This window comes from Gamsiella multidivaricata (assembly GCF_025024155.1).
Source record: "Gamsiella multidivaricata strain RSA 2152 chromosome Unknown BC939scaffold_43, whole genome shotgun sequence".
NCBI lineage: Eukaryota > Fungi > Mortierellomycota > Mortierellomycetes > Mortierellales > Mortierellaceae > Gamsiella > Gamsiella multidivaricata.
Genome location: NW_026251751.1, coordinates 108,748 through 131,858, shown reverse-complemented (window position 1 = coordinate 131,858; position 23,111 = coordinate 108,748). Strand labels below are relative to the sequence as shown.

The 23,111-nt window shown below is 50.0% G+C and overlaps 12 protein-coding genes across 12 annotated transcripts; 7 read left to right on the top strand and 5 right to left on the bottom strand.

The window, feature by feature from the left end:
• Positions 1-1,415: 1,415 nt before the first annotated feature.
• BC939DRAFT_455174 (uncharacterized protein) lies at positions 1,416-2,494 on the top strand. Its single transcript, XM_051556158.1, has one exon. The coding sequence runs from the start codon at positions 1,572-1,574 to the stop codon at positions 2,388-2,390; it is 819 nt and encodes a 272-aa protein (XP_051410995.1). The 5' UTR covers positions 1,416-1,571; the 3' UTR covers positions 2,391-2,494.
• Positions 2,495-3,932, bottom strand: BC939DRAFT_455172 (uncharacterized protein). Its single transcript, XM_051556157.1, has 4 exons — positions 3,802-3,932; positions 3,271-3,722; positions 2,933-3,162; positions 2,495-2,786 (listed from the first exon to the last, which is right to left on the bottom strand). Exons 1-4 carry the CDS (start codon positions 3,891-3,893, stop codon positions 2,598-2,600), a joined length of 963 nt encoding a protein of 320 aa, XP_051410994.1. The 5' UTR covers positions 3,894-3,932; the 3' UTR covers positions 2,495-2,597.
• Positions 3,933-4,406: 474 nt separating this feature from the next.
• Positions 4,407-4,961, top strand: BC939DRAFT_504231 (uncharacterized protein; the record flags this gene model as incomplete). The annotated part of the gene is made up of 1 exon (XM_051560498.1): positions 4,407-4,961. The coding sequence occupies one exon, from the start codon at positions 4,407-4,409 to the stop codon at positions 4,959-4,961; it is 555 nt and encodes a 184-aa protein (XP_051410993.1).
• Positions 4,962-6,836: 1,875 nt separating this feature from the next.
• BC939DRAFT_478164 (uncharacterized protein) lies at positions 6,837-7,400 on the top strand (the record flags this gene model as incomplete). Its single annotated transcript, XM_051558737.1, has 1 exon — positions 6,837-7,400. One exon carries the CDS (start codon positions 6,837-6,839, stop codon positions 7,398-7,400), a length of 564 nt encoding a protein of 187 aa, XP_051410992.1.
• Positions 7,401-7,773: 373 nt separating this feature from the next.
• On the top strand, positions 7,774-9,044 carry BC939DRAFT_201937 (uncharacterized protein). The gene has a single exon (XM_051550622.1). It carries the CDS (start codon positions 8,064-8,066, stop codon positions 8,838-8,840), a length of 777 nt encoding a protein of 258 aa, XP_051410991.1. The 5' UTR covers positions 7,774-8,063; the 3' UTR covers positions 8,841-9,044.
• A 1,910-nt stretch (positions 9,045-10,954) lies between these two features.
• Positions 10,955-11,366, top strand: BC939DRAFT_455155 (uncharacterized protein). Its single transcript, XM_051556156.1, has one exon. It carries the CDS (start codon positions 10,975-10,977, stop codon positions 11,299-11,301), a length of 327 nt encoding a protein of 108 aa, XP_051410990.1. The 5' UTR covers positions 10,955-10,974; the 3' UTR covers positions 11,302-11,366.
• Positions 11,344-12,089, top strand: BC939DRAFT_455154 (uncharacterized protein). The gene has a single exon (XM_051556155.1). It carries the CDS (start codon positions 11,389-11,391, stop codon positions 11,884-11,886), a length of 498 nt encoding a protein of 165 aa, XP_051410989.1. The 5' UTR covers positions 11,344-11,388; the 3' UTR covers positions 11,887-12,089.
• An 11-nt stretch (positions 12,090-12,100) lies between these two features.
• On the bottom strand, positions 12,101-16,063 carry BC939DRAFT_455152 (uncharacterized protein). Its single transcript, XM_051556154.1, has 2 exons — positions 15,961-16,063; positions 12,101-15,868 (listed from the first exon to the last, which is right to left on the bottom strand). The coding sequence occupies exon 2, from the start codon at positions 15,841-15,843 to the stop codon at positions 12,382-12,384; it is 3,462 nt and encodes a 1,153-aa protein (XP_051410988.1). The 5' UTR covers positions 15,844-15,868; positions 15,961-16,063; the 3' UTR covers positions 12,101-12,381.
• Positions 16,064-16,635: 572 nt separating this feature from the next.
• Positions 16,636-18,494, top strand: BC939DRAFT_529887 (uncharacterized protein). Its single transcript, XM_051561541.1, has 3 exons — positions 16,636-16,755; positions 16,863-17,074; positions 17,888-18,494. Exons 1-3 carry the CDS (start codon positions 16,689-16,691, stop codon positions 17,999-18,001), a joined length of 393 nt encoding a protein of 130 aa, XP_051410987.1. The 5' UTR covers positions 16,636-16,688; the 3' UTR covers positions 18,002-18,494.
• Positions 18,495-19,153: 659 nt separating this feature from the next.
• On the bottom strand, positions 19,154-19,417 carry BC939DRAFT_504225 (uncharacterized protein; the record flags this gene model as incomplete). Its single annotated transcript, XM_051560497.1, has 2 exons — positions 19,154-19,182; positions 19,291-19,417. 2 exons carry the CDS (start codon positions 19,415-19,417, stop codon positions 19,154-19,156), a joined length of 156 nt encoding a protein of 51 aa, XP_051410986.1.
• Positions 19,418-19,979: 562 nt separating this feature from the next.
• BC939DRAFT_529885 (uncharacterized protein) lies at positions 19,980-20,927 on the bottom strand (the record flags this gene model as incomplete). Its single annotated transcript, XM_051561540.1, has 4 exons — positions 20,857-20,927; positions 20,605-20,700; positions 20,281-20,406; positions 19,980-20,128 (listed from the first exon to the last, which is right to left on the bottom strand). Exons 1-4 carry the CDS (start codon positions 20,870-20,872, stop codon positions 19,980-19,982), a joined length of 387 nt encoding a protein of 128 aa, XP_051410985.1. The 5' UTR covers positions 20,873-20,927.
• A 1,213-nt stretch (positions 20,928-22,140) lies between these two features.
• On the bottom strand, positions 22,141-22,526 carry BC939DRAFT_478160 (uncharacterized protein; the record flags this gene model as incomplete). Its single annotated transcript, XM_051558736.1, has 3 exons — positions 22,141-22,250; positions 22,294-22,419; positions 22,445-22,526. The coding sequence occupies 3 exons, from the start codon at positions 22,524-22,526 to the stop codon at positions 22,141-22,143; spliced, it is 318 nt and encodes a 105-aa protein (XP_051410984.1).
• Between the last annotated feature and the right edge of the window lie 585 nt (positions 22,527-23,111).

Below are 23,111 nucleotides of genomic sequence, written 5' to 3'. Positions count from 1 at the left end.
ACTGTGACAGATTGGAGCTCAGCGGCGTGCTTCCTGTTCTGCAATGCCCAGTGCATCATGTCGAGTTGACTGTAGGCCTTGCTATCCTACTTTTGTTCCAGCTCCTCGCCCTTTCGAAAAAAGTCCTATGTGCTCACTTGCAAGAAGGCAACCGATGGTATCTTTTCCAATTCTTATGCGCATGCCACTTTGCGAGACCATCATTTTTCCTTAAGAACGTAAGATAGCCCCGATAATCGATGTCTGAGATACGTGTACAAGTTACAAGATATTCCTCCGTTGCCAGCCCTTGCAGCTCTACTCTCCAGTTTTCCGAACGGGCGTTCATGTTTGAGTCTCGTTCCTGCATGTTGAGAGCGTGATGTGAATGAACGTCCGATAGCGCCTAATATACATTGACACAAGCGAACGGGCATAGTGTACAGTGCAGGACGTCTAGTTGCGACATGGAACTTTTGTCTAGAAACACCTATCATTTTCAAGTACAACCGCTGAATCGAAGTTTGGATCATTAAAGTGCGTATGCGTATTACCCTTCTCTCTACAAACCAATGTTCGCCGCTTATCAATATAACCTCTAGTTCCAAGGTTTTTGAGTTTCAATGTTTTCTACGTACAGTCGCGACTAGATGTCCCGCACTATATTAAACTATAAAACAGTAAAACAAAGTGCAACTCATAACAGAGGGAATGGGCAGGTGCGCTCGACTCAAGAAGGCTTTGCTGGAGCGTTGATGAGTACTCCCGGGCTCTAAGCAGTCTGCCACCATTAGACTCTAGCATAACGAATCCTCAAGTAGTGTTGAGTTGCTCATAAGCTGCTCAACGCGCGTGGATAGAGTGCAACGGCCACCCTTCCTCATTATTAGATTTGGATGGTAGGATTGAGCTACAGCATGGTTCAAGAAGGCTCTGCTCGAGCGTTAATGAATACTCCAGGGACCACAAGCAGGCTGCCACCATTGGATTCTAGCGTAGCGAATCCAATGGTGGTGTTGGATAGATTAACATTCAACGCGCGTGGATAGGACAGTAAGGAGAGGTAGTCAGCCCCATGCACCCCGACTAGGTAGATAGAAAGGAAGTAAAGGAGGTAGTGCCTCATGCACTTGCCTTGGATCGCGTTAGTGAGAGATGATGATTACAGGACAATGGGCAGTTCCCTTCCAAAATGTATCGTAGTAAACGATAAATATATCTTTTCAATTCATTCGCGCTTTTTAAGGGGTATGAACTGACTGTGAATTGAATCTCGTTTACTACGATACATTTTGGTAGGGGAAGATTCTCATATCGTGAACTCTAATGGTTTCGCAAACTGGCTACGCTATCTGAGGCATTTCCGTGGAAGGTTTAGAAGCATAACCATTTCGGCTAGTCAGGAACCGGGTCCTAAACAGGTTTTGAACCCAACTTACCGAGGATCCACGAAGTGGTACAGTTACGCTATATAAAAGAGCGTCATTCTTGAGAAGGACAGACACGCTTCCTAATTGCTTTTCTACCACCCTCACTCCCTCTTTTCACCTTTCACTTCTTCGTATACCTCATCCTCAATCACACTCCAAGAAATGGTCTACCACACCACCGGCGAACCCACCATCGTTCCTCCTGCGATCCAGGTCGAAGGTCAGGAGGCGCAGGATCGTGGCCGCAAGCACGATATCCACCCTATCGCAGAGGACGGCCAGAGCGTCAACGTCACCAATACCGGAAGCCGTCGCGGCTCCATCTCTGCCTTTGTCGAGCGCCTTCGCTCCCGCTCGCGATCCCGCTCTCGCTCTCGCTCCCGTACACGCCCATCCATCGACGGCGTCATCAGGGAGGGCGAGGATAAGGAGTATGTGTACTCTCGCCGAAAGTCGTCCGACATGCGTGGCGAATATGCATCCGCCCTGCGAGCACAGACCGAGTACATGGAGAACCTGCGCACAGAACAGGCCAAGAGCGGCATCACCCACAACGTCGATGGTATCCCTATCCCCCCACCTGTTAACCCACCCAGAGAGGGACGCCGTAGCTCGATCGTCGATGCCATCACCCGCGTCACATCGCGCAGCCGAAGCCGTGGTCCTAATGAGGAGCGCTCTGGTAGCCGTAGCCGTAGCAGCAGCCATGCCAGACACGAACACGATGACACCTTGGAGGTACGTGACAAGGACAAGGAGTACAAGTACTCCCGTCGCAAGTCTACAGATATCTCGGGACCCTACGCTGATGTGCTGGGGTCGCAATTGGACTACATGGAGCACCTGAGGGAGGACCAAGTCAAGAAGGGTATTACCCATGTCGATGGCATCAAGATCCCACCACCTGTTAACCCTGGCAGCAACCGTGATAGCAGACGGTCAAGCGTCGCAGAGGGTCCTTTGAACAAGCAACTCATTTAGAGGGTGTCTTTGAGATACCGATAACCCCCGCACCCACCCACCCATTGAGCACACATCTCCCCAGGGTCTCAAGTTATTTTCACAGGCGGAACAACAATGACACCTTTCTGTATTTTTGTTGGTGCTTCCTTTTTCAGTTTATTCTGCATTGTTTATGTATACTGTGAATAAAACCGCCATTTATGTACAGAATCGATTGTGTGATGATTAGGGTGAGAACTTGCTCTCATAAGCGACCGTATTGTGCAGCTCCCCGATGCTCTCAATCTCGCAGATGACATGATCGCCATGCTGTAGGAACACTGGTGGATCCCTCTTGAATCCAACACCCTCAGGGGTTCCTGTGAGAATAACATCGCCAGGCATCAGAGTCGTCGACTGACTCAGGAATGAAATCTGTTCACAGGAAAAAAATAAAAATAAAAAAAAATGGGTGAGAGGGAAAACTTCTTTTTTTTCTTTTTTTCACACATGACTTGCAGTACAACGGACAACACGCTGGTGACACATATTGTAATAGACTATGGCGAACGAATTATTACCAGACGCGGAACATTGAAGATCATATCCGATGTGTTTGAGTCCTGCATCACCTTGCCGTTCAGGGTGGTCTTGATCCGGAGCTGGTTTGGATCCTTGATCAACTCTGTAGAAACCAAGGATGGTCCCAAGGGTGCAAACGTATCAAACGATTTGCTGAAGCACCATTGACCCGATCCAAGGTTGCTCCCTTGCCACTTCCGTGTGCTGATGTCGTTGCCGATAGTGTACCCTGTCAATTCAAATGGTGAGGGTTAGCGTGAGAAAAAAAAAAATAAAAAAAAAAAAAGAGTATTCCATCGAACCAACCAAGAACAATGGATAAAGATTATGATTTTACCAAGCACATAATCCAGGGCTTCCGCTTCCTTGACGTCCTTGCAGGGCTTGCCGATAACCACTGCCAGCTCACACTCATAATCAGCTTGGTTGTTTTCGGCAATGCTGGGAATCACCACTGGCTTGAATGGATCCTGAAGCGCCGAGGATGGTTTCATGAACAGGATTGGGCACTTGGGAATAGGCATCTTTGTCTCCTCCGCATGCTTCGCATAATTGAGGCCAATGCATCGAAACACTGGGACGTGTGCGAGAGGGGAGAGCAATCGGGCGACAGGAATGACCTTATCGGTCACAGTGGTGCTGGATTGGGAAAAGATATCGCCCGTAATGAGCTTTGCGGTCAAATCCGTCTGCTCTCCTGCAGAGGGCTTAAGATCTGCTGTGGCCTTGGACCAAGCAAGCGGGGCCTGAGGTTCGCCCGTGTAGACCTTTCCATCTTTGCCGAGGAACCTGGGCGATAAAAGGAGGTGAGACTCTGGAGCAGTGGAGCAATAAACCAGTATGGTGGACGTGATGTTGGCGCCTGTACCTGATAAGACGCGTCCAAGGACGCTGTTGAAGAAGAGGAACGAAATGAGGATGAGTACTGAATTCTGATGTGGCTGCATCCTTGTCCCTCATCGGGGGCGTTCATCCTTACCAGGGCTTGGAGAGATGGTCGCATCACAGAAAAAAAAGTATGGGCAGCAGAATCAGTGGTCCGAACAAGAAACCCTTTTTGGTGCCCACTCCACAGTTCAGACCAAGTTGCTTTTGCGGAGGGTTCCTGGTGACTGTGAAACACGTAAAATAGGACTTGTGGCGACACAGTCCCCCTGCGGACGTATCCCTTTTTATGTTCCGCATCAATCAAATAACGCGCTGGCGCAGCGCCTCGTTGTCCATGCTTTTTAGCTTTAGGCTTTTAGCTTCTAGCATCAGGACAATTCTATACAAGCAGAATGTAGTAAGCAAGCGCGCATGAAAAAAAAAGAAGCAATGCCCCCTCCCACCCCTCTAACGCGTCAATATAAGTACGCTTGCCCAGACCTCCTCCTTTCTATTCTCAACTAATCTCTTGTCTCCCTCTCCTCTGCACGCTCTCTCCCTCTCCCTCTTACAACCACTCGCCATTCAAGAATAAGGAAAGCAACCATGACACAAGCTATGACCATCACCGAGCTCTCGCCTCGCCCCTCTGCTATCCAGTTCTCTGAGAATGAAGATCCTCGAGGCCGCAGCGGTGCAATTCACCCACTTTCAGTTCACGATGAAGAACATGAGACGCCAGCGGTCCTGTCTGGAATCCCTCTGACCAAGACCAAGACGAGCGAGTCGACAAATTCAAAGTCAAGTGGACGTCGCAGGTCTCTCGCAGAGTTTGCAGAACGCCTCCGCTCGCGCTCCCACTCCCGGTCCCGACCCAACAGCGGCATCTTCAGCAATAGTGAGAACACCAAGGACCGTCGCAAATCTAGCGATGAGGACTATCAGTTCAAATACTCGCGTCGTAAATCCTCGGATTTCACGGGCGAGTATGCGGACGTGGCACGAGCACAGGCATTGTACATGGAGAAGCTGAGAGAGGAGCAAGAGAGGAAGAACGTCAAACAAAACATTGATGGACTACCTATCCCTCCGCCTATCCAGCGTCGTCGATCGAGCGTGGCGCAGATTCTGGGTATCGACAAGCCCTTGTTATCGCGATGATGGTGATGATGATTATGAAGACATATTAATGGAGGACGTGAAGGAGGAGCGCTTCATTCTTGGTTGATCTGCGCTTGGCGTCGTTTTGTACATAGTGTTACTTTCATGCGAGGAAAAAAAAACAAATAAAATACATATTGTAATCGATATACCTTAGACTATGGGCGAAGTTCTGTCGGTAGAAATAGAGAGCATTTAGCATCTGATGACCTATTCGAAATGTTGCTAGCGGTTTGTTTAGCAAGCATACTATGTGAATTTAGCTGCAGTCTCTAGATAACATGAGGGAGAATGGTGAACCACTGGATTTGCTTGACCTGGACATGCACTTTAGTCATGCTTCAAATACCGCCAACTGGCGTGTGTATCCATCCATGTACTCAGCGCCATTTTTTGTGTGTGCTTGTGTGTATGTACGTGTGTGTGGTTTGTTGGCGCTCATTGACGCCCTGCTTGGTTTGGTCTAACAGCTGACCAGCCGCAAGCGCCATCTAGCATCGGTTCTCCGCATCCAATTGGTTCTACGGCCTCGACTATGGCTGTTTGTAAACATGCATGCGTTGTCTTGCATTGTTATTACTTGAGTTTTGTTCATTTTCTTGTGTTGAATTTTATTCCTTCGAGAGGACTCGATGGCCCTTTCCTCGGTAAAATAAGCGTCATAGACTACCCAGACACATCAGTCTCGGTATTGAAATAGAAACCGAGAGACCAAAAGCTGCTGCCGCAGCAGACAGCAACAGGCCGACAACAAATCCAACAGTCTTCATGTTTGTCATCGATGCACGCTGATCAGGGATCTGCTCCTTGCATAATTTAGAGCTAAGCGATGTTTCTATGTTGGGCAACCTGCGTCCGAGATCTCGTGAGAATGAGAAATGGAGGCAGAGACCAGGAACGCCAGTAAGATGGCACAGAGATGGAGGGCTGAAACCAACAGAGGACACATTTGGAGATCCATGTCCATCCACCCCTCGACCCAAGGTCCTTTTTTATCCGCTCTCCTATCAGACGCTGTTTGTTGTTCATCTTGCTCATGCTGCTAGTCAGACGTTGTATCCTCTGGAATAGACTACACCTCCATTCAGGCGTTGTTGCTGCTGCTTGCAACTACTGTACTTGAGTAGAGATACATATGTAAGAAAGCAGTAATGATAATAGTAATTGTCATCTATTGGGATGGGACTGCAGGTGTCGAGTAGTAACGAGAGGGGCGAAGGGGCCAATGTGGCGGGAGAAGACATGGCTAGCCGAGCAGAAGGTGCTGGAGGGTGCGAGAGAGGACCGGATGGCTACAGGACGCAGCTTCCTAAATAGGGCATGTCCGTGCGAGAGCCGGTCTTTAAAATGGCGGTTGGCCGCGAAGGAGGGCTTCAGGACATGGCTGGTGGGGTTGGTCTGAACTCCACTGACGTCTTGTCTGGGGCTGAGAATAGATAGACTTGGGCGAGATGTAGACTACACCCGATGTCCTCCCCACAAATCAACACTGGGTTTCAGCGGCAGCATCCGAAAAAAGAGGCCGGCCCAAAAAAGGAAATCCCAGGTTAATCGATGGGTGTCCGTGTGTTGTCTTCAGACTCCGCCAGGCCCAAGGTTAGCATCCGCTTGCTTCCCTTGGTACGACGTCTGCCAACTGACCACAGGCAGACCATACGACATCCTCGGGTTTGTTGACACATCCTGCCTCCTTCGCCCTCGTTGGTGGGGTTTCGAACACAAGGGACCATATCCATCATCGTGTCGACAGAAAAGGCAATGAGTCGGGGCACCAGGGACGATCCAAAGCCTATTTAAACCATCCCCTCCCCCGCTACGGCCCATCCACTCAAACCACTCAACACAACAGCAACATACCAACACTCTCAAACCACCATGGCCGCCATTAACACCAACACCTCGTCTCCCTCCGAGATCCAGGAGATCACCACCCCTGCACCTGCCATCGCCTTCTCTCAAGAACCCGACCGTCGTGGACGTGACCACTCAATCACGCCCTTGATCGAGGAAGACACCGTTGCCGACATCAACGTCACCAGCGCCGAGGCCAGGAAGCACCGCAGCTCCTTGGCTGCCTTTGCTGACCGTCTTCGCTCTCGCTCGCGTTCCCACTCTCGCCAGCGCTCTACTGAGGACGATCTTTCCTTGGACCGCACAACCACCCAGTCCTCGGTCAACTCGACATCGTCTCGCAAGTCGTCCAAGTCAAGATCTGGATCCCGCCGATCCTCCATCGACGAGAACGCTCCCTACGCGGACGTTATTCGTGCACAGGAAGAGTTCATGGAGAAGCTGAGGGATGAGCAAGAGAAGAACCATATCACGCACAACGCGGACGGTATCCCAATCCCACCTCGCAAGCCCTCGTCCCGAAGCAGCAGCAGACGGTCAAGCGTCTCCCACGCCTTGGGACTCGACAAGCCCATGCTCGCGTTTTAAGAAAGACAGCAAGATCACCCGCATTTGATTGTCATTTTCCTTTGCATCGTTTGTTTCTTCCTACCTCTCCACACCACCATTGACTCTACCTCATCTGCACCAATCAATTCATTCCAACAATGTAGCAAAAAATAAAATAAAATACCCTGTAAAAAAGAAAAAAAAAAGAAAAATCTAAGCGGTTTCTCCATTGCCATCTTGCCACAGGTTCGGAAAAGGAAAAGGACCACAGGTAGCACCTACATACGACAGGCTACTGGAATATGCAACCTTTACTCAATCGAACGTAATGCTGCTTCTGGATACACCTTGTCGGCTGTAGTAGTCTAAAGAACGCTCGTTCCATGCATACGTGTACGTGTTAGCATGTGAAGGCACGGTGCTTTTGGAATTGTAGTGGATACTAGACTACCCATTTTGGAAGGAAGTATTGGGAACTAGACTAGTCCAGTATGCACCACCATGGGCTGCTCAGGTGAGCATCACACGCATTCGAGAACACGAAAATCGAAGGCGTCCATAAAAGGAAGGGCGTAATTTTCTCGTTACCGGGGATTGAATGAGACACCCCGACGGGCTTTCGAGTTTCGACGACCTTCCAGCGCGGTCAAGAACACCACATGATGCTGCTGCGGCGATCCTTATTTATTTTTAGGTTTCAGAATGCATCCGCACCTCTTTCCATTTTGGACTTCGCGCCCCTGCCCGACTTCAGCCATCCGTGCACCAGGGATGGCCCAGAAAAAGTATTTATACTTCTCGCAACTCCCTTCTCTCCTCCCCATCACACCTCAACACATCCCAAAGCACAACCAGCCCCTCAAGCAACCAAGCACAGACAACTTCCCCTATACTATGAGCCAGACAGTCGCCAACAACGCCAGCTCCACCGTCAACGACCACCGTCTCTCCATCCAGTTCGACCATGATGCCGACGACCGTGGCCGTGACCATGTCGTCCACCCTATATCCGAGTCCCAGCCCAAGATGAACGGCATCATTCCCTTGACCAAGACTAACACCACCATTCCCTTGATCAAGACCAACACCACCATTCCCTTGACCAAGACCAACACCACCATTCCCTTGACCAAGACCAACACCACCGATTCCTCCAAAAGCCGCCGTTCAACCCTGGCGGCCTTTGCAGAACGCTTCCGCTCCCGATCTCGCTCTCACTCCCGTTCACGATCCCGATCTAAGGGCCCCTCCCGCAACAGCCTGGATGCAAGTGACGAGGTCGAGGAATTCAGAGGCGAGTATGCGGATGTTGCCCGCGCGCAGGCCTTGTTCATGGACAGGCTGAGGGAGGAGCAGGCCAAGAACAACATCACTCGCAATGTTGATGGATTGCCAATTCCCCCTCCCGCCCAACACGAGCGCCGTCGATCGAGTCTGGCACATATTCTCGGCATGGACAAACCCTTGCTCGCCTTCTAAGAAACCGCTCGATTGAAGAGTCATATTTAATAGTCATCTCACAAACATCATTTGAACTACCATATACCTGTACCATTATCTCTGCAAGCAAAATAATAAACACATTTATGCATATCAATGCGACATTTGTTACAATCAGAAAGTGTCTGTCATCATCTTTTTTTTTTATTGTGCGGTGTATGCGATGAAGAACTGTGATATGTCCACAGTATTTCTTACTGCCGATGCAGGCCCATATTGGGACTCCCGTTTCGATGCGGTGCATGTAGACAACCAGTAACTGGATAAGGAGATCGTGTGCTACGGATTCATGGCTGTGCTCTTGTCAACCAACGCGTCTGATTGGCCTCGCTTCAATTCGCGCGGATCCGTGCCAAACTTCACCAATGGTAACCCTTTATATGGTTAGATGGTGGTAAACATACGGCGTTTGCTCGCGCAACGTTCAAATGTCCTTTTTCTGTGCTACGTGAAGCAGCGGCCGCTTGTGGCCCTTTTTGCGGGCTTGACCATCCACGCCGCTGAGCTTGCATTCCCTTGTTGCTTATTCACCTCAGTCATCTTTCTCCTCTTTCCTTTATTCATCTTTTTGCTTCCGCCACCTTGCAATCACAAACAAGCATTTACACTCGAACTGGTCTCCCCAAGGTTGAGTCGGCCTCTGATAGACTTATCTGAAAGCTCAATGCAGTAGTCCTAGAAAAACTGAGGTCTGTGTTGCCGTGTTCGCTTTAATTATGGGTGGTTTTTTTTTGTCTAGCCTGCTTAAAAGTATGCAGCCATTGTGCACCAAGCATGAAATCCTCAACTAACACGTCGCGATCCACTACTTTATTCTAACTGGAACATCTGCTTTTCCATGCTGCTGATCAAGACGCGCTCTCTTTATTAAGCGCAGTGACCCTATATAATTTCTCAGCGTTCTCGTTCCAACTCCTCCAATTCCGAGTCCTCCGTGCTGTTATCCCTAACTTGATCCTATATACTGTATGACACTTCAAGAGACCCTTCAGTTACTACTTGTTACTTGGTTGGATTGGCACTCACTTTTTTTTCATTTAGGAATCACACCAGCAGGGTCTTCAAACTGTCAATATCTCGTCGAGGTTCACCAACATGAGTGAGTCCTTCATGGCTACGTCTCTACGATATCCTCTGTCTCACGAGTCCCGTTATCCCATGTTCTACTCTTACTGCTGAGCTCTGGAGTTCCTCTGAACGCATCATCGATCCTGTGTGCTGACGGTTCACACAGTACATAGGAGTCGTCGAAGGAGTTCAGGCTGCGCTAGCTCATGCTCCAACGAAAGACTGGAAAGGCATGATTGAAGCATTTGGTTCCAGTACATGAAATACTTTGGACCTCTGTCAAACCAACTTTTTCGACCGTCGAGCTCAAAACACCAGTTAACTGGAACCCTAATGGCGAACTCTTGGTGCCTCTGATACATTTAGGCTTTCGTCTGAACTACAATTAGTTGTTCTGCGAATTTCTGACGAAGAAGAAGACGTCTTTTGTCAAAAATTTGGGGGGGGGAGGACGATGAGACGCTTGAGAAGCGTCACTGGCGTGATCTATACAACAGCAAGAAGGCGCGCAGAGCCCGTCCGGAGGGTGGTATGTTTAGGACTTTGGTCTCCCCTTCCCCGAGGAGCGAGGGAGAGTAGAAAAGCTGAAGGGTGTATTGCAGTCGTTAGTCTATTGGCCCAACCAACCCAGCCTCATTTTAATCCTGAGTGCTGTGTGGTCTGGGAGATTATTAATCTGTGAAATATGTTCAATGAGGACCGTTCTAATTGGTGTACGTGTGAGGGCATAAAATGCGCATGTTCGGGCTGTGGCAGACGTGCCTATGCAGAAAGGGGAGGGAGGGGGAATGGGCGAGCAGAAGTGAGAAACTGATATATCGTCCCAAATGCGATACATGTACCTTGTTATGCCTGCGAGACGCATACAGCAAAAGATTGGTTGTGGCATGTTTCTTTTTTCCTCAAGGACATGGGATTTGCATGTTTCTTTACATAGGAGGGGGTTATGGTGTTGTGGAGCAATCCAATCCGCTTAAGAGACCCGGCCGGAGCAGTCTAATGTAAGCCCAGTCCTGGGGAGCACCGGGGGGGGGGCAGGGGGAAGATGCTCCAAAACGCATTATCTTTTTCCCTCCGCTCCTTATTCGTTTTTGGCAAGAAGGTTTGGCGTGTGGTCCACTCCTTCCTCTTTGGATGCTTTTGTGCCGCTGCTCAATTCGCGGACGATTTTCCGTATCCATTGGCCAATCAGCAGCGGCGAATCTGGGCCGCTGCTTCCTTGCTCCTGGACAACACGCCTCACTTTTTTCCTGCCCGCTGTTCCAAAAAAGCGTTCTCGATCCATCTCCTTTGGGCTGTGGGCCGCTGCCCAACACAGGGGTTCGTCCATTCGTGGACACTCGTGTACGTGGATCCAGGCCCAGGATCCTAACATTATTATTTTTAACTTTTATTGCAACGCGCGCGCAACCTGAGGAGTCCTTCAGTAAGCACCATTAGTCTCTTTTCGTTGCGCGTTATGCTCTCGAGTGGAGTCTTTATTGTTTTGCTCCGATTGCCTTCATCAATCTACACCTCGCCAACAACACCGACCTTCTCGGTTTTTCCTGATATAAAGACTCCCCCACTTTCCTCGTTCATTTTTTTTTTCTTCTCTTCACTCTCATCTCCACATTTCTCTCACACCTCCAACCCAACCCCTACCCCACACTCACATACATCAACCATGTTCGGATTCGGAAGCCACCACGAAGAAGTTTACGGCGAGCAGACCCACTCGTCCTCTTGGTCCCACGAGCTCATTGCCGGCGCCGCCGCTTTCGAGGCCATGAAGTCGTACGAGGACAAGCAGCCCGGCGAGAAGCACAAGCTTACCAAGGAGATCTTCGCCGCCATGGCCGCCGCCGAGACCGACAAGCTCTTCGAGACCAAGGGCCTTGACTTCCTTGACCGCGAGAAGGCCAAGCACCAGGCCAAGAAGAACGCCGAGCGCATCTACGAGGAGAAGTACGAGTAACTCAAACTTGCCAGGTCACCGGACGATAGTCATCACAACCCCGGGTATCGGCACGCGTGAGAAGACAGCAATCCACGGTGACCATTCGCGAACTTAGACTCTCCTTCTTCCATGTACTCCACCATATTCAAATGTATATAAAAGGGACAAATAAATTCCCTTCTTTCTAATAAAAAAAAGAAAAAAAACATTGAAAAAAAAAAAAAAAAAAGGAAAATCGTCAAGGATCGGGTTATCCCACGCGCTGCAAATGGTCTCTTTCTGGTTTTGTAGTATAGTCGATGTTGCTCTGACCACAAGGAGATGCGTACTCAGATACGGAGCGAATCGTCCCCTTCTTTTTTCATGGGCACCACTTTCATGTTGAACTCAGGCACAACCCGTTTCAGGAACGTACACATGTCGTGTTTACACAAGGGTGTGTTCAAGTGGTGTCTTTTATAGAGTCTTTTTAGAGTTTTAGGTATACTGTACATACAAAGGTCCTTTAGTGATCTATACCGATGAAGTGGCACGTCCACTTCTTTCGTCACCCTCAAACGGGCTACTATCGCTACTACTGTCATGGTGGCCACTACCGCCCACCTCGCCCTCGTGGCGACCGCTGTCGCTGCCACCATTCCCCTTGCTCGCAGATGCCACCTTCGCATCCCTCATCAACATCGGCACCTTGCTCTCGACATCCCACTTCAGTAACATGTTCCAGCGTGCGCCTCGCTTGGGCTTATAAAGATGCCCACCACCAGCGTAAATCTCTTTCAGTATCACAGCCCGTGCATCAGTTGACGAACCATTGCTGTAGGTTGTGCTCGTGAGGTCGGTCCCAGTGGATGAAATATTGGCGCGAGACCTGTTGTTCTGTGACTCCGATCCCGTTCCTGATCCCTTGCCATGGACATTTGTTTCTGCCGCCGCCTCTGCAGCTGCCGTGATCGACATCACCGGTCCAGCCTCCCTCTCGATGGGGTCCCAAATGCCGCGATCGACAATGCTCTTTCGAAACTGCTGCACGCGCGGCCAGTGGACATGGTCGAGGGCCATCTGGCTGCGAATCTCTATCCAGATCATCTGCGGCATCTTGTTCGCATACTCAGCAATCTCCCTCACCCGCTTCCCTTCCAGTCGTCTTTGTTTCTTGGTCTGATGTCTCTCCTCCTGGTGCTGGCGCTTTTCCTCTGGCGTAAGTTTCTTCATCAGTTTGGGTCGACCGGTCTTCTTGACCGGCTTCTCCGCTTCCTTTTCGCTGGTTTCGCCTGTGTCGTTCAGGCTGCCTCTCTTGGCCTCGGAGGTCTTGGGGGCCATGTCCTTAATGTCAGGAAAGGGCAAGTCAAGCATCTTAGCCATCCCGATTGGGTCTGGCAACGACCGTTCACAAAGTCGAATCAGATGGTGGTATGTGATGACGTTTCTTGGGATGTCCGTGTCGATCATATGCCTCCACACCTTCCAGCCAGACTCAAAGTCCCTCCGGATCGCAAAGCCCTTGATAAGCGTCGTCATGATGGCGGTGTTTGGCTCGATCTTTTTGTAAATCATCTCCTGATAGACATGTTGCGCCAGATCCGCGAACCCTCCATGTACAGTTAGGTTCAGTAATCCACCGAATACGTGCTGATTCGGCTCGAGTCCTTGATTTAAAAGCTGGTTGTAGAGTTCTCCAGCGAAACCAAGCCCGACCAAATCCTCGATTTGCGTTTTGACCGGGAAACGGACCTGGTGGTTACCGCGGACAGCATGCTTTTTCATGATGGCACGACCGCGCTTGTTGGAAGGATCAAGCGCCACCATCTCGATCAATGAAACATAGGTATACACGCTAGGTTTGATCGACCGCATTCGCATCTCGTCGTAAAGAGTCCAGCCTAGTTCCACTTTTTCCTGCTCCACCGCACTGGCGATCAAAGTAGAAAAGCTCACCACATCAGGCTGCCCTTCCTCGGTCGTCTTCATGAGCTCCAGCACTTTCAATCCGTCTTCGATTTGACCAGCCTTTGATAGAGCTCCCAGAAGAATGTTAAAGGTGATCGAATTCGGCCTTAGTCCCTCTCCAATAAGCTGCCTGTACGACTGGACGAACTGGGGCATGTTCATCCCATCCGCATATCGTTTCAGCTTGTGGTTATAGTGAATCACAGAGTTCAAGCGCTCCAAATTGGGCATCCTCCTAAGTTCTGTCAGTACAGGATCCGGATGCTCATTCTCCAGTGGGAGGTTATCGTCCTGAACATGTTGACCTCCCCCCAACCTCTTGAGGTTGTCCACCACGTTCTTGCTCTGCTTATCCATGATAATGTCCGACCTGTCGAGAAGCTGGCGATAGACCTCATCGGCTCGTTTCAACTCTCCTGCCTTGATATAATTGGCCATCATGGACGTATACATCTCGAGCGTCGGGAGGTGTCCAGCGGAACGAAGTGACACAAGAACCTGCCTCATCTTTCGAAGATCCATCTGCCGTCCATAGCCGTCGAGCATTGCTCCGAATGTGATCACTGAAGGGTATACGCCTCTACGCTTCATACTGTTGAAAACATCCTGCGCCTGGTCCATACGCCCCATACGTACGAGAGTCTTGATGTACTCGCGGTAGATTTGCTCGCTCGGCTGCTCTGCATTGGACTGTTGGTGTTGGTGTTGCTGCAAAGACTGCGGTTGCCGTGCGTTCTGGTGAAAGTCCAAATAGTGATGGAACGTCAACTCCACCTCACGGACCTGACCCGCTCTCTGGCAGCTTTGCATGAATGCCACGTATTCCGACTCGGCTGGCATAATTCCAGTTTCCCGTGCTAGTGCAAGCTGCAACCGAAACCGCCTCGTCTGATTCCACCATTCCTCAACATCGATTCGCCTGGCACTGCGCATCTGACGAACTTTCTCCGTAGCGTTTACTCGTGATAGACGTTGCTCCTGCAAGACCTCGGACTTGTCGCTGGAAACATAGTGAAATAAACAGGCGAGGCATACGCGATCCACGGATTGCAGCATGCTGTACTTTTCCAACACGTCCACCAATGGTCCTGCCCATGTCTCGCCGCTAGTTGACCGAGGAAGGGTGGAGATCAAGGTATCTAGTCCTGTGCTGATGACATCCTGCTGATGCGGAGCCGAGTCCACGAACGCCAAGGGTAGCCCCCATCGCAGGAGAGTCAGTTTTCCTATTTTTTGTAGATCGCTTGTAAACTCCTGTTGACTCAGGGTTCCGGATTGATTGACGATCATTTGCACCAGCTTCTCGGCCATGGCGGCTTGGGTCGAGTCCAGTCGGTACGTCTCGAAGGGCCATATCGTTTGCGTTGCTGACTGTGATGCGTGGGTTGAGTTGGCGGCTCCTGTAAGCCAAGGCAGGCCGGTAACCTTGTCAAGTATCGACTCTTCGGATGATCCTCCCCCTAGGAGGACTCCGTCCAGTGTTGTTGAAGAAGCAGTAGGGCTGCGATCCGGCTTTCCGTCAGCTCTCAAGATGTCCGAACGATTGTACGTCGTTATCAGCGGCAAAGAGTCGACGGTCCAGAATCCGTTGAAAGATGTTGACGTTTCAGCTGGCGCTTTCCTGGTATCGATCCCATCCACATATGTGGCAGGAAGCAGTTTCACATTGGCGGAGGTGGGATAGTTGATGAACGGATTGAAATCGTTGTCGCCTAACCGGTGTCTTTCTCCTTGTCCCTCCAAGATTCGGAATTTGGGTGCATCGTTAGTTGGTGACCCAAATGGCCACCGCCTTCCTGCTGGGCGCCGACTGAACATGGGGCGGAGAGAGGCAGCTGAAGAAGTCCTGGCTATGCTGTTGAGACGCCCCGGATGCCTTGTTGGTTGATAAAGGTGTGGGTGGAGGGTCATTCTATGGAAGGAACGGATCCAGTGGCGCGTCATTCTGGCATCCGTGAGCAGGGACTCTAGGTCAGATCTCGAGGTGGCACCGGATCCTCGCCTGACCAAGGACATGGTCGAGGACATTGTTAGACGCAAACGCGCTTACACACTAGAGGAATTACACAAGGCGAGAGTTGATCAGAAACAAAGTCCTCCGTGTCCTCTCTGCGAACTCTGCTGTGATGAGGAGGGCCGAGGTACCTTTTTTCTCGCTTTCGAGAGGGAAAGTGTAGCTGGGCTATGTAACCTGATGGAGGAGTCAAAGACGACAGGTTGTTGGTTGTGAGAAGAACGAACGCGAGCGGGGCTCGTTCTTTCCGTGCCTGAACAGGGTAGAGTTGTTTTTGTGTTCATAATTTCAGGCAAAAAGCCACATTGCTCTCAGACCTGAGACCTGAGTGCATGCCCAAATCCAGGTACCCGGTGCGCGAAACTCCCTTGCTCAGGGCCGACATCCTTGTCAACCAAGTCTAGAACGATGTTTGGTTGACTTTATATCTATCAAGAACTGCGCCTGTGCAGGCACGAGCGGACACAAATTCACAAATACGGCGAGCATGCCATGACCCTCGGTTCCCTCGATACAAAGTGGAACAATGATGCCTAGCTTCTCAACCACACTGCCCAACTACGATCTCTTGCCCTCACAGACACCCTCTGAGATACCTCACAGCTTCAGGAGATGATAAGAAATGGTGCCACGGCTACGATTTACCTAAGTGATCTTCTATCGACAGCCACAGGAGTGCCAAATGATATCTTTGGACGCTCTCGAGGGTCTGGAAAGTCTGTAATCGAAGGACCTATAAGGAACCCACGCTGGTCATTCATCAACTGGGAATGGTTCGCGCCAAGAACACATTGTTCGGAAACTTAGGGCCTAGAGAACAGGCGCGTGCTCCCTCTTGTGCGATCTTGTTGAGCTCGACATGGGGGGATACACCCAGATTGCCAGCAGCAGCATCACCCTGGCGCGCGAGAACTGTGGGTTCTTACGTACGTTCAGCTCAGGGGAACAAAAGCAGGAGTCACCGAACGTTTTATAGGGAAGAAGTCCTGCTCATGTGTCGACATCATACAGAAACTGTGTGTTGATATCAAAGCACTCGATCATCGGCCTCTATCTTCCGGTGCCATGCAAGCCGTGGCTCCAAGCAAGCTGTATACGACGGAAGAAGAACAGTCGATTAAGAAGCGCCTCTGCTTATCCACATTCATGATCGATCTAGAGCTCCAGGATGGTGCTATGACCTGTAAACTTTCGTTCCACGCCAAACCTCTGCATGTGCCGGTGGGGACGAAATACTATCGGAATGTATTGTCAGGCCGGGGAAGTAATGCTGGAACGTGGTAGGATTCTGTTTTTTGCTCTAAAGGGTCTGCTCCGATGAAAGTTACGAAAGCACCTTGTGAACGATCCTACTCTCACTACTGCTACTGCTACTACTACTACTACTACTACTGCTGCTGCTGCTGCTGCTTAAAAAAAAAAATCATACGCTCCCCGTAGCAAAGCTACAGAGATCGCGTCCGACATCTATTGTCGACCCTTTATGCTCCCTCCCTTCCTTCTCTTCTCTCGGTCTTTATTCACTGTACGTACCAAAAACAAGGTCACCATGTTGTTGCCAGGCTGCATGTGTTTTCATCCAAGGCTCAAGATAACTGAAATGGTTTGGTCCGCAGGCTGACTGTGAGTCCATTACCTTCAACTTTCTATTGCAAAGGCGCATTTCGACATTGACTCTATTTTAGCTTTGTAATGGCGTCTGGTTGTGTGCTTCGATTTCTGACCCAACCAAATCGCTTTGGGTAAAGAGAGAACCGGGGAAGTGTCCTTTCTCTGGAGTTGAGGCAACGTTTCGTGTTTCGGTCGGTTCTTTGTGCCAAAGTGCTATGAAACGTATATTGCATTCCTTTGCCCATCGACAACTCTTTCTATATTCTCTTCTTGTAAAGGGTAGCAGATGATTACGCTTTTCTGAAGAGCCGTTTACTTGGTTCCAAAATGTTTTCATTTTTTTTACTTCGGAGTCTTTGCTTTATTCAAGGGCACTGTATTGTGTAATGGCCACTACAGAATGACTGATGTCTGAATGAACAAGAGCCTGCGATATGTGTTGTATAGTTTTTACGACGTCCTGAGATCAACTACAGCTCCGTGATCGTATACGAAGCCCTGGAAGAAGCCGCCTATGGCGCTCCTCGAATGCACCATTTTGGAATCGATTACTCTGGATGATAAGTCCTCTTGACTATTGCTCTGTAGTTCTATTTGTCTCGACCTTGAATTGTGCTCCGCCTACCGCTCCTGCGCCTGCTTCAGTGCTATTGTTGCTGCTGCTGCCCATGCTTTTTTTTTTTTTTTTTTTTACAAAACGACTATGTCGTTTTCGGGTGCTTGATACTGCTCTGGATGTCAGTGTCGCTGTCGATGTCGCTGTCATCGTCGTTCGTGGGCCTTGATGCTGTTCTCAAAGCGATCGAATGGGGAGGCCGGTGGCCTACGACCCGGCTGCTGGGGCTTTGATGCACTGTCTAGTGTCCAGCACAAAAGAAAAAAAGCCCTGTGAGCAAGTAGATCGAGACTCGCAGTGTCATGAATGAGTCCATATGCAGAGGAATAGTGCTTACCTTGCAGGCGGTTACGGTTACGGTTACGGTTCGACTTGAGTGTGGTGGTGCTGGCGCCACTCTGTCCTTCTCCTTTGCCTCTTTTGTGCTCCTTTCTGGACCTCAACTTTCTTTCTTCCTTCTGTCTCCCTCATCCTCCTCCTCTTTCTCTTTTTTTTTTTTTTTTTTTTTTTTTTTTTTTTTGGTTTTTTTGGTTTTTTTGGTTTTTTTGGTTTTTTTGGTTTTTTGGTTTTTTTTTTTTTTTCTTTCTTTTTTCATTTTTCATTTTTCTTGTCTTTTTTTTTTTTTTTTTTTTTTTTTTTTTTTTTTTTTTTTTCGGTGTTTTTATACAGCTGTCGCTGCCTGCCCTTCCCCTCCTTTGCTCCTCCTGTACTCTCCCATCGACCCTTTCTTATCCCCCCATCCATTGCACTCCGCCCGCACTCCTTTTGCTATCCCCCCTCACCATTCTTCCCCATCATCTATGACTTTACCCCATTCGCCCTCTCCCTCTTGTGTCCATACACACTGGTCATCCCCCGCAGAGGACCCGACCTCGCGACCACCAAACCCCGAGGGTTCGGGGCCGTCTCCCCTCAGCTGAGAGAGGGTGGTCTGCTGTGCGGTCACTGACAGCACTGCCCCTGCCTCCTCTCTACCCGCTCCACCTCTACCTTGAACCCATGGCGCACTTACCTCTTTGCATGTGTCCACCCTAGAACTGGGATCCTTGATCGGCCGACGCGCTCTCTCCCTCTCGCTGCCCAGCTGGGGAGCATTACTAGGCCTGATCTTGCCGAGACATCGCCGCTACCACGAATGGACCAGTTAAATAGTGTGTCAGTATATCGCTGTTTTCTGCGTGCTAAACTCAGCACACATACATCTCTTTATCCAAGAGGACACGCGCAAACGTACCTTTGTCTTCCATCTGGCATAGTAGTTTGCCGACCATGGGTCCGCCGGTGTGCTGCCTCAAAGACGAAGCCATCTCTGTCGAAGGTCTGCTCCAGAGTCCCTTACTAGGATCAGGACCGCTGGACATTCCTTGACCATGATGTCTTCGCTCCGAGCCTCACAGTCAGCTGGCCTATGTGCCGGCGAGTGTCCCTTCGCACGACCGTGGTCGAGTCCCCCCAGGACGATGAACCTGGATCAAGTCCAGGATCGGGGAAAACGGCGGGGACGCTGTCTCAGCATCAGGCCGTGCATCCAACCGGGCGAGCAAGAGAGAGTACGGCACATCGACGATCTATAGAATCCCTGGACACAGCAAAAAGTAAGCGTCTTAGTTTGACCCCAGGAACAAGGAGGGTGGACAGGAGAGAGTAGGCTAGGGTGCAGCACTGGGCGACCAGCACAGCAGGCACCCAATCCCAGCTGGGATCAACAGCCCCTCAGCCTCGAGGTCACTGGATCGCAAGAGGACCCATGCGAGAGGGACCAAGTGCGCAGAGACACTCCAAGGGAGGGGTTATTTTTAGATGGGGTAAGGGCAATCATTGACGATGGGGAAGGCGGTGGGAGGGTTGAGTGGGGCGGTGGAGGGGGGAAGGGGATGGAGAGTACTTAGCTTTGAATGTTTTGATTTGCTTGCTTGGCTTGGTTCACTTGATGGGCTGGATGGGCTGGATGGGCTGGATGGGCTGGATGGGCTTGATGGGCTGGATGGGCTTGATGGGCATGCCATGGCCCAGCGAGTCTGGTTCGCCCACTAGGTTAGGTGGGGCGAGCCTGAGCCTCTTCTCAGCCGAAACTGGCAAAGATAGAGGCTGGTGGCTAGAGGAGAAGCAGTTCAGACGACAGAAGACAAGGGGACAACCACTATGTGAGTGTGTGAGAAAGGGAACACAGGCGCCAAAGTCAACTCCTAGTACAGTAGCACCAAATGGCGCATGTCAAACATACCTTTGTGGCCACCTGATTCGCTCTTCTTGACCATGACGAATCCCGGTGGGACTGGGCCATGCTGTACCTGTGGTTGCTGTAACCGACAGGCTGATATGCTGGGTTGGAGGAGCGAGTCTCTCCTTGCTAGAAATGAGAGGTTGATACATAAAAACAAGTGCGGAAAGAGACGATGATATGAGTATCGAGTCACAGACACGGACACAATCTATGGCACCAGGTGCAGAACCATCAGGTACAAGGCACCAAGCACCAGGCACAGACAAAAAAAGAAAAGAAAGGCAGGCAGTGCCACTTTACAAGGAAAGAACTCCAAGAACATACCTTTGTGGACTCGACTGGTCATCGCTGTGGTCATCGCTGTGGTCCTACTGCGCTGCTGCTGATGCAGGTTGTAGTGGACATGATGGGCGAAGCAGCTTAAACATGCGAGAAATATACAAAGTGGGCTCAGACACTAGTACAGACACGCACAGCCCCAGTAGGCTAGAAGAGAACATCCTGCAACCACAGGCACAAACATAATGAGCAAAAGCGCAATGAGCAACCTCATGAGCGTTGTAACATACCTGGGGTGATACTGCTTGGCCATAGCACCGAGTAACGGAGTGCACTTTGGTACGGGTGCATCGGTGGGTGTTTGGTTTGGAAGAGTGGAGAAGAATGTGAGAAAAAGAGAACGGCTGCCCGTGGGAGAATTTTGAATGGAAGGCCACGCGTCAAAATGTAAACAAACGAAAATCAAAATGAAGGACGCGTCGAGTGACGTCCTTCATCACCCAAGGGGCGTGTCCTCGCAGTGCGCACATGTAACATGAACCCACAGCCAGAGCACCGTCTGGACATACTTCTATCCATTAATCCTACAAGACCACTGTTGCTGTGCTTCAAGCATAACATCATTGGGTTCTATTATGAATGATGCTTTAATGCAATGCGCTGATGTTTTTCAGGCGGCGGGTGTCGTTGCACACTTTTTGGGTGCGGCCAGGACATGTATACTTCCCACTAAATAGGCCAATGGTTCCGAAAAATGTCATCTTGGATTGTGAGGAAAACAATAAAACGTCGACCTGAAACGTAATGTAATGTTCGCTACAGAAGGAGACGGCTTCTTGCTTGAATATTGGTCTCGATCACTGGCGATGGGCCAAGCAGAAAGGAAAACCTCAAGCATCGACAATGTAGTTTACGCAAGTTGGTGGGGAAGGATGGGAGATATTCTCTCCGGCCAACGAGATCCAGCTATGCGAACCCGTGTAGCACCGAACCAGGCTGCTCGTCAAAATATATATTCGACTAGGACGATTGGGTGTTGGAGAGTTCATTTGACTAAGCTCTTTTCAAATGCCATGTGGATTTGACTATGTTTCTGACACCCAATTTTTTTTAAACTTGGTTTTGGCATGGCGTTCAAAAGCCAAGTTCCATTGGTATGCCATTGTCGGCGTGGGGACACAAAGCTGTCAGTAATGGAGCAGATATTGGAGAGATGACTAATGTCGGTTGCGCATACGAAGGTATGTAGCTTTCATTGATCGAGCTTTGAGCCAAGACAGTAGCAAGTTAGATATGAGTCAACAGCATTTCATGTTTTCATTGCTGTGCACACTGTGGTTGTTCCGATGCTGGACGACCTTTGTCTTTCAAATAGGATGGCCTACCAAAAAATTACAACAACGCGTCCTCGTTTTACTATCCTGTTCCTTATTCATCCTAATTGCACATGCTCCTCGAGGTCTACAGTAGTGCACCGACCCCTACAATCCAATTTGGAGGCAAAGCCTTGCCATACTTCTTTACTATTTTCCCTGGCATTTAATGGGACCTAAAGTTGTGGTACCTATGCGAGCGATCCTTTTATGACACCAGGCGCGAAGGCTCACGCAACGGAGGATGAACGATTGCAGAGTTGGAGATGTACTCAGGGAGATGGAAATGGTCCATGTTTTGTATCCAGTATGAAGGCTCTGACATTTCGACCGTATATGTGAAGTCCTGGATAGTTATTACCATTATAATGGCTATCGAGGTCCTTTTCGTAAAGATAGGGGTTCCAGACGGCATTCCAGGTACGACTGACATAGATGGCAGTTCTGAGATCGTCGTCCCTGGCGACATGGTATCGATATAATTGTCCTGGTTGCCTGGTTGCCCTGGTTACCCTGGTTACCCTTGATCGGGCAAAGATCTCCGAAATTGGTCCCTGAAGCAGGATCCGAGGCGGCTGTAGGACACTTGGACATAGCTAGGGATGTGGGGAGTGAAGTGGGGAAAAGAAAGAAATGGGGTCTTTTGATCAAGACTGGGTATTTAGATGAGCCAATGCGCCTCTGCGTGCTCACAATAATCAATGCCACTTTTTGCTTCCTCAACTGCCATATACCAAGGTACCGTCCGAGCGCAATGGAACTCAGCCGGGTTTTTTGCTAGGACTCTCTCGACGGAAGCTGCGACCCAGCAATTGTCAGCGTAGGTGTTAATGGGGAATCAAGCGGTGGTGGGAGGGAGAGTATGGCGGGGGCGATTCTAGTGACCTTGACGCTTCAGTTCTTGCACTAAGGGGAGTGGCTCAACAGCTCCTGGCAGCGCGTTTTCCACATTTTTAAAAATGTTGCTGTGGATTTACGGATTTGTTGCAGCTTATAGGGGGGTTACAGAAACATCCATGTTCGCTGTAATCGCGCGGTGGAAAGTGGCGCGAACAAGTTCATACAACTCGACTTGACACATGTGGCCCGAATGAATGGGTTTTCTTTATATAACAGCCTTTTTTATTTAGGAACGAAGCATGCACGCATGCAGGTTTGTTTGCAGTGAACAGAACTGCA

What these genes read in the sequence shown, in the direction of transcription:
- BC939DRAFT_455155 (XM_051556156.1), top strand. Translation starts at nt 10,975, where the DNA reads ATGCTCCAAAACGCATTATCTTTTTCCCTCCGCTCCTTATTCGTTTTT.
- BC939DRAFT_529887 (XM_051561541.1), top strand. Translation starts at nt 16,689, where the DNA reads ATGGGGGGATACACCCAGATTGCCAGCAGCAGCATCACCCTGGCGCGC. An exon ending in CGAGAACTGTGGGTTCTTAC is followed by an intron (nt 16,756 to 16,862) that starts GTACGTTCAGCT and finishes TTGATATCAAAG; the next exon opens with CACTCGATCATCGGCCTCTA. An exon ending in GGACGAAATACTATCGGAAT is followed by an intron (nt 17,075 to 17,887) that starts GTATTGTCAGGC and finishes TGTGTTGTATAG; the next exon opens with TTTTTACGACGTCCTGAGAT.
- BC939DRAFT_455172 (XM_051556157.1), bottom strand. Translation starts at nt 3,893, where the DNA reads ATGAGGGACAAGGATGCAGCCACATCAGAATTCAGTACTCATCCTCAT. An exon ending in CCTTGGACGCGTCTTATCAG is followed by an intron (nt 3,723 to 3,801) that starts GTACAGGCGCCA and finishes TTTATCGCCCAG; the next exon opens with GTTCCTCGGCAAAGATGGAA. An exon ending in AGCCCTGGATTATGTGCTTG is followed by an intron (nt 3,163 to 3,270) that starts GTAAAATCATAA and finishes TTGAATTGACAG; the next exon opens with GGTACACTATCGGCAACGAC.
- BC939DRAFT_455154 (XM_051556155.1), top strand. Translation starts at nt 11,389, where the DNA reads ATGCTCTCGAGTGGAGTCTTTATTGTTTTGCTCCGATTGCCTTCATCA.
- BC939DRAFT_455174 (XM_051556158.1), top strand. Translation starts at nt 1,572, where the DNA reads ATGGTCTACCACACCACCGGCGAACCCACCATCGTTCCTCCTGCGATC.
- BC939DRAFT_455152 (XM_051556154.1), bottom strand. Translation starts at nt 15,843, where the DNA reads ATGTCCTCGACCATGTCCTTGGTCAGGCGAGGATCCGGTGCCACCTCG.
- BC939DRAFT_201937 (XM_051550622.1), top strand. Translation starts at nt 8,064, where the DNA reads ATGCATCCGCACCTCTTTCCATTTTGGACTTCGCGCCCCTGCCCGACT.